Source organism: Gossypium hirsutum, chromosome D12 (genome assembly GCF_007990345.1).
Source record: "Gossypium hirsutum isolate 1008001.06 chromosome D12, Gossypium_hirsutum_v2.1, whole genome shotgun sequence".
NCBI classification, from domain to species: Eukaryota; Viridiplantae; Streptophyta; class Magnoliopsida; order Malvales; family Malvaceae; genus Gossypium; species Gossypium hirsutum.
Genome location: NC_053448.1, coordinates 41593736 through 41607382, shown reverse-complemented (window position 1 = coordinate 41607382; position 13647 = coordinate 41593736). Strand labels below are relative to the sequence as shown.

General features: G+C 32.1%; 1 protein-coding gene and 1 pseudogene across 2 annotated transcripts; one reads left to right on the top strand and one right to left on the bottom strand.

Moving 5' to 3' along the window:
• Window positions 1-2498: 2498 nt before the first annotated feature.
• LOC107942876 (nucleolar GTP-binding protein 1-like) lies at window positions 2499-5269 on the bottom strand (annotated as a pseudogene).
• An 18-nt stretch (window positions 5270-5287) lies between these two features.
• LOC107948147 (ribosomal RNA small subunit methyltransferase nep-1) lies at window positions 5288-8219 on the top strand. Of its 2 annotated transcripts, none has more exons than XM_016882616.2 (8): window positions 5288-5695; window positions 6211-6534; window positions 6681-6773; window positions 6918-7062; window positions 7155-7265; window positions 7352-7434; window positions 7514-7571; window positions 7927-8219. In XM_016882616.2, exons 2-8 carry the CDS (start codon window positions 6235-6237, stop codon window positions 8004-8006), a joined length of 870 nt encoding a protein of 289 aa, XP_016738105.2. In that variant the 5' UTR covers window positions 5288-5695; window positions 6211-6234; the 3' UTR covers window positions 8007-8219. The 2 variants fall into 2 exon arrangements, with proteins under 2 accessions (XP_016738105.2, XP_040962670.1); XM_041106736.1 differs by having other exon boundaries at window positions 5530-5695; window positions 7514-7543.
• Window positions 8220-13647: the final 5428 nt, after the last annotated feature.

The following is a 13647-nucleotide window of genomic DNA, read 5'->3' as shown; positions in this document are numbered from 1 at the left end:
TAAAGTTGAGGGTTCGAGTTTGAGTTTTGGATTCATGGTTTAGGTTTAGGGTTCGTGTTCAAGGTTTAAGGGTTCAAGGTTACGATTTATGAGTTCGGGGTTCATGGTTTAAGCGTTTAGGATTTGAGTTTAAGGTTTAAGGTTTTATGTTTTAGATTTAGGATTAGAAATTTAGATTCAAGATTTAGGATTTGAAGTTTGGGATTTAGGATGAAAAGGGATATGTAAAAAATTGTTAAAATGTTATTAAATAATTGAAAAGGGACCATGAATAATATGGTGAAAATGATCTATAAAATAATTTCTCCATAGATGAGTGCATAATAACAACTTCAGGTCTTCAAAATTTGATGATGTGACAAACTTTTATTGATGCCTAAAAACTTTAATTTTTAGGATCAACCTAATGTAAATTATTCCCTAAAAGTTAAAGTATCGTGGTGGAGAAGCCCACCAAGGGTGCGAACGGTGGCCACTAGGGGCTCAAATAGGCCCCCTCACATGCGACAAACTAGAACGTACACGAAGGAAGAGAGAAACACCAAAGGTTTCCAAAAAGTGCGGAAAATTTCTAAGATGCCAGATAAACACTTGAAGAGTCCAAAAGGTCATTTGAAGAAGTAAACTTTATAGAATAAAACTAAAATATTCCGGAAGCTCTATAATCTTGTATAGAGTAGACTAAGGTAGTCTTAAATCTTTCTAGAGACATGTTATAAACCGTGGAATTGAACTGATGTTGATAGTAGAATTTGAGGGGCTTTGGCTAAGCCACCCATCATCGTCTCTATATAACTTGTAATTTTGAGTAATAAATCTTCTAGCATTCTCATAGTCCTATAGTGTGTCTTCAATTTCGATTTGGGTTCCAAAGGTTTTCTAATTGCCATGAATTTTTTTATTTATTTTGATTTTAAATTTAAATTGTTATTTAATTCTAAAATTGGAATCAAAGGAAGGGCTTAGTTTTTTAAGATTTAATTTTTAATCAAGTTAGATTTAATTTAAGGGTAAACTATACCTATGGTCACTTTTGTTTACCTTAGGTTACGTTTTAGTCACTTATATTTGAAATGTTACGTTTTAGTCATTTACGTTATCATGTTGTAATATTTTAATATCTGAGCCATTAATCATCGTTAATGGTGTACGGTAAGCTGACGTGGCACATTAAATCATCATTTCAAACAAAATTTTAGGTTAAATTATACAATTGATCCCCATATTTTTTTCGTTTTAAGTAATTTAATTTTTTTCTTTTATGTTCTTTAAACTTTCCTCTTTTTTTCCATTCTCTTTTGTTTCTCCCTCTGTTTTCATACCTTCCCCATTTCTTTTAACATATTAGGAAGTCGAATTGATAGTGAAAAAAGAAGTAGGAAGTCGACTGTCATCATTTGCCCATAACCAAAACCCATAAACCCATACCATGCTTCTTTCTTCACTACCAATTCGACTTCCTGGTATGTTAAAAGAAATAAAGAAGGTAGGAAAATAGAGGGAGAAGCAGAAGAGAATAGAAAATAAAGAAAAAGAAAAAAAGAAAGTTAAAAGAACATAAAAGAATTAAATTACTCAAAATGAAAAATTATGGAGACCAATTGCATAATTTAACTTAAAGTTTTTGTTTAAAATGATAATTTAACGTGCTACGTCAGCTTACCATTACACCATTAATGACAATTAACGGCTTAGTGACTAAAATGTTACAACACAATAACGTAAGTGACTAAAACGTAACATTTCAGACATAAGTGACTGAAATGTAACCTAAGGTAAACAAAAGTGACCATGGATGTAATTTACCTTAATTTAATTTGGTTTCCATATTTTATTTCTGAAGTTTTGAAACGTGGATATTTAGATATCCACCCAAGATAGTTTTTTTTTTAGATAATGAAAATAATAAAAAAATTTAAATTCTGTTTAAAATAAAATAAAATTTATTTTAAAAAATTTTTAGAAAATAGAAATAAGAAAAGAGTTAAGGGGTATTCAATTTCAATTAAAACCGATTAACTGACCGAATCCATTTAATTCAATTAACCAGTCAATTAACTAATCTAATTTGATCGAAAGTTAGTTAATAAATTTTTAAAAGTTTAGTTATTATCTGAATATAATTAACTAAATTAACCAAACTTAATAATTAATAATACAATTTATCTATAGTTAATTCAATTAATTCAGATAATTCAATAAAATGAATATTATCAATTCACTTTTGTTTATATGTTCTATACTTATTTTAACTAAAAAAACAAAAACATATAAATTTTAATTAATTCGATTAACTGATCAAATTAATCGAAATATTTCAATTCGATTAATGTTTATAAAAAAATTCAATTTGGTTAACAGTTAAAAGATTAAAAAGTTCGGTTAATTCCGCTTAATCATTTGGAAACATAAATAAAATAGCCACAATCCAACCAAAAAACAAACAAACGACCAAATAAAATCTTCTCTACCCAACATAATCTGATACCCCGCAAAACAAAATCAAACAAACCATCTTTAGCTGGTAAACAAATAGAAAACAAATTCATACATCAAGTCCTAATTATATCTCTCATATTCATCCACATTCAAACTATCATTATAACAAATAACCACAGGATAGAGTTACACAAGTTTATGTCTCCGGATTGACAAAGACTAAGCACAGAGAATGCATGGTTGATGGCGCATCATTCAATGAAGAGCAACAGAACTAAGAATAACTTACAATTCTTATTGCCTTTGAGTTTTTCCAATGGAACGTTTTCCAGAGAACAGATGCTTTGGTTTCAATGTGGGAATAACTCTATCAGCCTCTCCACGCCGAGCATTCTTGTTCCTCTTTAACACAGATTTCTTGGCCAATTTAATAGTCTTTACCTTCTGAGCAGAATCCTTCAAGCCCTCTCCCGGTACAACTTCACTAGGAGGTCGTGATCGTGACCTTGACCGAGATGTAGACCTTAGACGTAACTTTTTGCTTGCTTGGTTGTCATCTATATCCATAGCATCTCCATCATCACCGTCTCTCCTATCAACTGATCGCTCCCTTTTCCGGCCTCTTGACTTGCTACGAGCACGATTAATTGCAAGAGAGGGATCCAGCCCCAAAGAAGATAGCTGCCAGCCCATCCTCTCTGTTGTGAACTTCCTATCCGTGTCAAACTTTCTTGGTACAACAGGCCGACTTTCTGCAGTGCTTTTCTTCATCCTATGCTGTTGAATAAGCAAGCTCTTCTTTTTCCTGATCTCAGCCAGTGCTTCTTGCTCTTCCGGGGATAAATCTTGGCCATCCATCTCAAAGTCATCACCTTCCTCCTCTTCTTGTCAAAGACCCTCTTCATGCTCCAACTCTTCAAGCCTTAACAAGATATCAGGGTCGATGAAATCGTACACATTGTGACCATCAAGAATTTCAGGCATTATGTCCTCTTTCCATTCATCATTTGACAATATATAGTTCTTCCTCAAACTAGCAGAATACACACCAGCACCACCATTCTCATCCTCCAAATCCTTTTCAGTTTTCCTCTTTTCTTTCTCTGCTGCTTGCTTGGCTTTAGTTTCCAAAACTGCCTGGGGTATGCAAGCTGGCCGTTCCTTTTGATCACGTGGCTTTGGTAATGCAACACAAAACCTATTAAGGCAGTCATTTATTTTTTTCGATTTCATCTTCAACTCTACCCTCTGATTCAGTAACCTTTCACAAGCTGCATTCTTCACAGCAATCACTCCATCCTCAGTCAAAGTGCTCATAATCAATAGCACCCCTTCTTCATTTGTAGGCTCACCTCCTTTGACCAATCACAGTCTTCATGGCTTCACCTTTCATCTCCATGACCAATTTCCTGTCTGCCTCAGATATGCCATCCAATGGCTGCAAATCAGTCTTATTGCAAACAATGATCAAGGGTTTGTTCATAAAGAGAGATTTAATGCTGTGAAAAAGAGCTGCTTGCTGGGAAATGCTGTACCCACATGACCCAGATATATCCAAAAAGAACAACACTGCAGCTCGTAGGTGAGCCAATGCTGTAATGCTGCACATCTCAATAATATTTCGATCTTCAAATGGCCTGTCCAAAATTCCAGGTGTATCAATTACTTGATATCTAAGGTACTTGTAATCTGTATGACCCACAAAGAGTGACTTGGTAGTGAAAGCATAAGGTTGGACATCCACATCAGCCCTCGTGATTTTGTTCATAAATGAACTCTTACCAACATTAGGGTACCCACAAATCAACATGGTTCGAGTATTAGGATCAATAGATGGCAACCTTGCCATATGTTGCCTAATCTGCTCAAGGTAGGCTAGACTAGGACCAATCCTCTTTATGACAGTACACATACGACCAAGTGCAGCAACCTTTAGCGACTTGCACCGACATAGCAAGTCACCATACTTTAATAGCTTGACATAATCTTTAGCAATCTTGCTAATGAGATTCCTAGCAGTATTTATCTGGCCAAGAGCAAGCTTGTAGTGATCCTTGTTATAGAGAACATGAAGAAGATCACCATAAAATGGATTGGATATCATCAAGGCAAGGGAACTCATCAATTATTGTCGAAAGCTTCTCATGAAAATTCTGCTGGGTGTATTTAACTTTACGCATATAGAACTGGCGGAGACGGGAAATCGCATACCCTTTGTGGACAACAGTTGGAGTTTGCCGTTGGGTACGTGAGAGAATAATGTCTATGAAGTCCTTCCCATTTGGTACAACAGTGATTTTCTTGAAGTTATTTTGAACCATTTTTACTATTGACCTGCAGCAAAACAAAGACGAGTTAGGTTAAATGAAAAGGACTTTAACAACAATTTGAAATCGTTGCTTAATAGACATCTGATTAAGAGTTAGTTTTCCGCCAATTAAATCAAACACAGATATGTTCATGAGATTATTTTCCTTAGATTCAAGAAAAAAAACCCTAAGCAAATTTAAAAGAAAAGTCACAAACAGATTCAATTTTCTAGAAAAATAATATAAAAGCCCTCAACAAAAACCCACACAGGTTAATAGGTATACAAATAAACTGAGATATGATATTCAATAAAATAAGACAACTTGTAGTAGAGGCTTAGAAATTAACAATAAAATACAGTAATCAGAACTGAAAACAGGAAGAACGCTCACAGGTTTCAGTTTAGTACCTCTTTTTCCTTCAAACCAAACAGAAATGGAGTTCACAAGCTCCTGCTCAGCCAAAGAGAAGAGTAAGAGGGAGGCGCACTAGAGTTTTAGTTTTTATAGCCGACTAAAGCCCGTGAAATGAACGGGAGTATGTTTATATCATATTAAATTTATGGCTTAATGTACACTTTAGTCCCTAATGTGTACCTTTTTTCACTTTGATCCTTAAAGTTTCTTTTTGGCACACTTTAGCGAAAACAATCAATGGCGGTGATAATTTGATTAGGATTTTTAAATAAAAAATTAAGATTGAGTTTTAACTTTTTAAATATAGGAGCTAAATCTCAACTTCTGTATAAAAACAGGGACTAATAAGACATTTAACCAAAATAAAATTTTGAACAAATTAAAACTAAAGTCAGAAACCTTCTAGGGTTCTCTTCTTCTACCTAATTCACTCTTTTTCTCACAGCCGTCGCTTAAACAGAACCCATCGCCGTCCTTGAACGCCTCCCCCGTCCGTCGATCGGTTTACGCCCTCTTCGCCGCCGCCCACTGTAAGTTGTTCGTGACTTCTCTTTTATGATTTTTTCCCATTCTTTTCTGCTTTGTTTTATTTGTTCACACGGCTATTGACGTCTTTCGCGGTGGTGGAAGGCGCCGCCACCGCAAGAAAAAGCGGCCAACACACCGCTACGCACCACTATGTGAACTCTGATCATTATACCCTCTTGAGTTTTTTTTTTTGTTTATTAAATTTAATTGATATAAATTTTGTCTTGTATATGCAAAAGCTTAATTTCCAGTTCAAACTGGAGTTTGAGTATTGGAAAATTAGTATACGATACTCATCAAGCATGGATTGTTTCTCGAGCATAGAGCTTGAACCGAATTTCGAGTAGCTAACTTTGAATAGGAGTTGTGCTATTTGTTTTTTAAATTCAATTGTTGTCCTAATCTAATGTGGCATTGGGTTCTTAAAATAGCAATGAAAGTAATTCCACTAAAAAAGCTTATTATTTTCTTAATCTAATGTAGTGCTATCTTTTACTATGTTGCTTCTTATTTAAAGGATAAAATATTTCAAGCCGATAAAATGGTACGACCGTATGCTATTAAAGGGAAGAAACGGAAGAATAGAGGCGAGAAGTATGATAAAGAAGAACAAGAACATGAAGAACAAGTAGTAGAAGAAGAAGAGAGAGAACCAGCAAAACAAGCTGCTATTGAAAAGCCAACAGAGGAAGTCGAAGGTAAAGAAGAAGAGGAAGGAGGTGAAGCTGGAACAGATGAACTTGAGGGAATCCCAATTGCCCCCTCTGATAAAAAGAATAACAAAAATGGGGTAATTTTTGTTCTTGAGAAGGCTTCATTGGAAGTTGCTAAAGTTGGAAAGGTATATGGAACTTGGACTTCGTAATGTGCTTACTGCTTCTGTTATCGTTTACGAGTATGAGTTTTTGTAGTTTTTAATTGATAATTTTCATTAAAGAAGTTTGGTTTTCAACTGTAATTTATCTTGTTGGTTGTAAATTGTTACAGAGTTTTCAACTCTTGAACTCAGATGATCATGCCAATTTCTTGCGGAAAAATAACAAGAATCCTGCTGATTACAGACCTGACATAACACATCAGGTTATTTTCCTCCTTTTTTGTTATTTATTGCTATCTTTATATTTCTTTTGTTAAAACTATGATGAATTAATTGATACTGCATTCTTGATCCTCTTTTGTTAAAACTATGATGAACTAACTGCTATTTTTGTCATTTCCCTATAGGCTCTACTGTCGATTCTAGATAGTCCAGTCAATAAAGCTGGGAGATTGCAAGCTGTGTATGTTAGAACTGAGAAAGGTGTACTTTTTGAAGTTAAACCTCATGTTAGAATTCCGAGAACATATAAGCGGTTCTCTGGTATTATGTGTAAGTTATCATGGCTGAGATTATGTCTCTTCTGCTGCATTTTGAAACTCTTACTAGTCTGTTTCTTATTGACCTATTTAACAATCATGCAGTGCAACTGCTACAAAAACTAAATATAACTGCCGTCGGCAAGCGTGAAAAGCTTTTACGAGTGATAAAGAATCCCGTAACCAATTACTTTCCTGTCAACTCTCGCAAAATAGGTGGGTTTGACTTTGATTGTTGTTTCTCGTGTTGTCTGTAAAAATCCGTTGTTTCCGGTACTCAAGTTCTTTTTCTTGCACATCAGGTTTCTCATATAGCTCAGACAAATTAGCTAAAATGAGGAAATACGTAGATGCTGTTGGTGATGATGGGAATCTTGTTTTTGTGGTAAGTCTTGTGCGACATAGGATCCTTCTCTCTTTATTTATAATCGCTTCCTTATCCTATCTCTGTGCATTTTTTTCAGGTGGGTGCAATGGCCCATGGGAAAATAGAGGTAGATTATATAGATGATTTTATAGCGAGTAAGTTCCACATTTCTTATCTGTATGCTTGTTAGATTGTTTTGCGAAAATTTCAAGGATATTGATTAGTAACCCTCAAATCCCATAAGAACCATTGAATTGAGCAAGCTAAGGCAATAAGATAGACGAAAGCTAAATTACCAATGCTTACTTATATTGGATATAGATAGAGGTGTATGATTCTCCAAGAATATGCACTTGCTGGAACCATACTTGTAGTTGACGATTATCCAAATCCAAGCTTTATTACAATATCTAAGACTTACATTTTACAAGCATGAAATTTGTTTTTTAGCATGCTTAAGGGGACAAGACCTACAATCATTGTCTTGTATGGTTTTATTTCTTATTGCAGTTTCTGGTTATCCGCTAAGTGCTGCAATGTGCATTGCAAGGATTACTGAAGCTTTGGCAGATAAGTGGAGCATATTGTAACACCCATATAATATGTCTCTCTATGTTGCAATGGCTTCGATTTTGGGATAGATTATCAATGATGAATTACTTTAATTTATAATGTAGTACGTTTATTTTATGTTAAAAAAACGGAATATGCAGTTTTCTTGTTTAGGTAAATCCAAATTCGTTTCAAATTGTTATGTTACTCAACCTTGTGCCTTTTTAATTTAATTATATATTTATATTTTATTGATAAATATAACAATTTCAATATATATAGTTTTTTAGTATTTGTATAATATAATACAAATATAGGTTAATATTTGATACACAGTGGTATAAATTTTACCCATGATGTTTTTTTTGGTATAGATAGCTTTGAGGGTGAATTTCAAACCAGTGAGGTAAGTTTTGCTTTGGTTTCGCCTGTATTGGTTGCTATGCATCATTTCCGTATTAAAATCTTAAGTATCATTCCAGTAGTAAAATCGAACATTTAGTTTCTTTTCCGCGTTGGTGAAAATTTCACCTTGTATCGGTTGCAAGTGTTCATTTTGTACCAGTCAAAACATTAAGATTTGAATTAAATTGGTATAAGTATGCATTAGTCTTGAGAGAAGAACATGCATTTATTGCATCTAACTATTTTTGTTCGAAACTCAGAGCTATGGGTATAAACCTTGACTAGTTCTTTTCGGCCCAAATTTACAACCTGATTACAACCCCGTTTTACCTGAGATAAACTTGACAAGTCAGGTAGTTCATCATTCTCAACCTCAGCCATTAATGCCAACTCCGTGGGCATCACTGCTATAAGTCCAACAAGTCAGGTAGTTCATCATTCTCAACCTCAGCCATTAATGCCAACTCCGTGGGCATCACTGCTATAAGTCTAATTTTATCACTTCCAATAAAAGGAGCAGCCCTGAATAAAGTCATGCTATAAGTCCAATTTTATCACTTCCAATAAAAGGAGCAGCCCTGAACAAAGTCACTATGGTTCGGAATGCAAAAGCATTGCATATTTTTATATTCTCCAACACAACTCGGCTAGAACTCCGATGAATGCTCAAACAGTTTTAGTTGGATGCAAAATACAAAATTTCTATATTAAATAAAAAAGATTTAAGAGGATATGATGATCATGGTTTGAATAGTGTAGTAATATTGTGGTCTTGTGAACAATTTCACATCAATTGCAGTGGACAACGGCTGGAATTGGCATACCAACAGCTTTTAGAAAGAAAAAAAATTCTCCTTTCTTAACAAAGTAAACCTTCGGGAATTTACATATTTGGTTAAGATATGATATAAATCTCTCTATTCTTTATAAATTTGGAATTTAATCTTTGTATTTTTATTTTTAAGAATTTAAGCCCTTTACTTTTTAGATTTCAAAACTCAAATCCAATCGTTAATACTGTTAAAATTGTTTTGTTAAATTCAAGTTAATTCAACATCGTTTTTTAGTTATAGTTTTATTTCGAAATGTCACACCAACAAATTTAACCGTATGAACAAAATTCCTTAAAATAAAATTATAAAGATTGAATTCCAAATTTGTGAAGAGTATAAAAACTTATAACATATTTTAATCTTATATATTAAACGTTGTCAAAGACAAGTAATCGCTAAGTGAATTCAATGCTCTTTAATTATAATCTTAAGTTCGAGTTTTGCGTATGGGATAGTATTGAAAGAGTTTATTCTTTTTAGAAAAATCCGATTTTTTCACAGCCGAATTCTTAGTATCAAATTTACTTAATTAAGCAATAAATTTAAAAGGTAAACAAAGGATAAAAGGAATATATAAAATTTAAATTAGTAATTACATATACTAATAAACTCACTTTAAATTAACTCAACTAAGCAATTAACCTACATATAATTTATAATTTATATATGGTGAGAGTCAAATTTAAGGTTGAAAATTTCAACTTCATCTCGCAAATATAGCCAAGAACCGAGTGACCACTTATTGCTAGCCAATGACTAGCATTCCATGTGTTTCTTTCAAGCCTAAACCTCTTTTGCATTGGCCTGATGAAAAGAAAAACATTCTTTCTAATTAAATGAATTAAAAAAACTTAATTTGTTTCGTATTATTAGTATTATTTCTTAATTTGGTCAACTCTAGTGTAGAAAATTCCAAAATATTTAATGATGAATTAGGGTTTAATTAACAATTTAATCATAAATTAAATTTAAAAAAATATTTTAAAAAATAGAATTTGGGACAAATCAGCCCACAGGGAATATTCAGTGCTCAATTTAATGAAATTTTAAACATTTACAGCTAAACGAACTGTTATCTTGCATCTCCATAGAAATTATATGTTTTTTTAACTGTAAAATTAGAGAGTTAATTAATACTTACACTATGTTAAAATTGATATGGGCATTGTTGTTAAAGCGGGAGGACGTGGGTTTGAGTGTGCTAAAGATCATTATCCTCCTATTTTTATGTAGGGGAAGAGTTATAAGTAGTTCTAAGTATTGTGTCAAAAAAAAAGATAAAAAAATTATCACTGATCACACTACGTTTAAAGGAAGCTGTCCAAATAGCACTTACTCTTTTGAAGGCTCGAACCCAGATAAGTCCTATAAGTAAATGACCCTTGGTCACCAAGCCAATTATCTGAGTGCACAATTATATTATTTTTAATATATTTTTAATGAAAAATTATCTCGTACACTGCTGTAGAGTTTTTTAAAACTTCATAAGCGAATTTAGGGTGTGACAAGTGTTTTATAGATATAATAAAAAAATAAATATTTAAATGTCACTTATTGCACGCTCAACCCGTTTATAGAGTCTAAAAATACCATTGGCGGTGTATCAAATAATTACCCCTTTTTTAGCAAGGATAAATCTCAAAATTATACATGAACTTTGATTCAATGTGTAATTTGATACATGAACTTAGATTTGGTATAATTATACACATTAAATTTTAGTTATGGTTCAAATGTATACATGAAACTTCACTTTTAATTCAATCATATACATTTAAATAAATAAATACATCGTTTTATTTTTATATTTGACAAATATAATTATATGTGTATGCAATATGTAAATATAAAATGATGTTCTATTGATAATTGTGTTAATAATTCGTGAGAATCGGTTACACAAAATCAAAATTAACATACGAGTCACATTTATCATTTCATAATCAAGGTGTGAAATCAAAGAAGAGAAAATGAAACGTTGAAGCAAAGGTTTATACTCAACCAAGAAAGTTGATTTATTGTTTGACCCATTGGCATGTTTCATACAAAATTCTTGGTTCTAATCACAGAAAACAAATGCCCAATTGATGTTGAAACTTGCAATTAAAAAACTATGTTAGTTTATGCATGGAACCAATCTTAATGTCCCAATTGGATACCTCTATAGCATCATGAATGGGTTATTAATCTTAAATTTAATCCCATAGACTTTGAATGAGTTCATAAATCACATCATCTTCATAATAAACTTTGTAAGTTGTTAGAAAATAATTTTTAATTTAATGAGGACTTAGTTTGATATATAACATTTGGTCAGCTATATAGCTAGAATAATGCCTCTCTCTCCTTCTTCTTCTTCTTTTTTTTTTAATTTAATCCTCCACAAGCTTCTATTAATTAAAACAATTTGAAATAATAATAGCTCTTTGTTAACTCCATAAAATTTAATTTAATGAGGACTTAGTTTGAATTGGCAATAAATTTTTTTTTTAAAATTTAAAGTAAGGGTTAACTCCATAAAATGCCTTCAAACTTTTGTTAGATTTTAAATTAACCTCTAAATTTCAAAACATTCTAATTGAGTTTTTAAAATATTACGATTTTATCCATCAAGTCTTTTTTTTCAACTTGAATGTCACTCTAGGCATTATATTTCAGTTCGAATATAATATTGAGCATACGCAAAATAGATCTAACTTGTTAAATAGATAGTGTCAATAAAATTAAAGAAGACTATTTTTTTAACACGTCAAATTTATGCTGCCCACACAATAAATATAAATGTGTTTACAATTAATGTCTAAGCTAATGGTTATGTTGATAGAAAGAGTTGATCGATACAATACTAATATTTTAGGACTTAATTGAAATATTTTAAAATTTAATAATCAATATAAAATATAAACCACACTTTGGAAGTCAAATTCCACCACCTCGAAGGCCCAAATGTCCTTTGTAAATTCCCTATAATGTCTGGTTTTGAGGGCATGCAGATGTGTGTGCCCTACAGAAAACATAGAAAAAGTAAAATTTTAATATCTATTATAGTTTTAATTTTAATATTTTTCAAGTTGGTAAATTTTAATTTCTATATTTGTTAAATTTTAATATTTTAGTCTTGACTCAAACGATATTAATTAAATTATGTTATTAGTCTTATATTACATATGTAAATTTAGTTAATATTTTTTAATTTATCCTAGTTCCTTTACACCTTTAATTTTGAAATTTACAATTCATGTGCTAGATTAAACGTTGTACTCTTTAAAATTTTGAAATTTAGTTCATGTATTTTTATTTTTAAAACTTTAATTCATTTCTTTTTGATATTTTAAAATTTAGGTCCAATTGTTAATATCGTTAATTTTTTATTAAATTTATTGGTGTAACATTTTAAATTCTTTTTTTTTTTAAAACCTCACATATGACATTGCGATGAACCTAATTGTTTTAGAAAAAAAAAGAATTATTAGACTTAAATTTTAAAATAAAAAATTAAATTTCTGAATATAAAAATATAAGAACTCATTACCAAAATTTTAAAAATACAAACATATTATATATTTTAATCCAAACACTAAAACAAAATTAAAGTATAAAAATATATATATAAACCCTAAAAAGAACCCTTGGGATGAATGAAAGGAGTTACATAAAACTAAACCCCAAAAACAGGGAGAGGGGTATTAATTGAACCCACCGTCCATTTACTGACTTTCATTCTTCACTCTCTCTCGACACCTCTTTCAATTCCCATCACCTACCTTTATTCATTCACTAACACCCACAACTATTTTTTTGTTTGTTATAATTTTTGCTCTTTCATATTAAATTTAGAATTATTTATAACTTTTTCTAAAGTATAATACACTTTAGAACACTCAAACTTATATTTTCTTACATTAACAACAATATTAATGTCGAACGGGCTATAGCTCAATCAACACTATAATACTCAATTTTGGGCCCGAGCCCGCATAAGCAGAAAACAGAACAAATTCAAATAATATCCATATTACAAACCAAAAATAAGCCCAAATAAAATAGTAAATAGTCCATTTTTACATGGATGTAGCCCGATTACCCTACAATCCAAATCAGCCCGAAACTGAAAAATTTGGAAACCTAGAGTCTTCAACAGCAGCCTTCTTCCTAGCCTTGGCACCGCAGCAACCGCTTCCGCCCCACGTCACCCTTGTTGGTTTTTTTATTTGGTTCTGTTTTTTTTCCTTTTACCGTTTCTTTGTTTTCTTTTACTTGTTTCTTAAAATAAATAAACGAAGTGGAAGAGGAGAGGTTCTTACTAGTAGTGGCGCGTCGTCGATGCCCTTGTTGCGTTTCGTCTGAATCGGAGTTGAAAAGGGAGGAGGTTTCGGTGAGGAGCAGAGAGGGGGAGAAAGCAGTCCTTGCGGTTGCCGTTGCTGAAAAGGGGAATAGGGTT

What these genes read in the sequence shown, in the direction of transcription:
- LOC107948147 (XM_016882616.2), top strand. Translation starts at nt 6,235, where the DNA reads ATGGTACGACCGTATGCTATTAAAGGGAAGAAACGGAAGAATAGAGGC. An exon ending in GACCTGACATAACACATCAG is followed by an intron (nt 6,774 to 6,917) that starts GTTATTTTCCTC and finishes ATTTCCCTATAG; the next exon opens with GCTCTACTGTCGATTCTAGA. An exon ending in GCGGTTCTCTGGTATTATGT is followed by an intron (nt 7,063 to 7,154) that starts GTAAGTTATCAT and finishes ACAATCATGCAG; the next exon opens with TGCAACTGCTACAAAAACTA.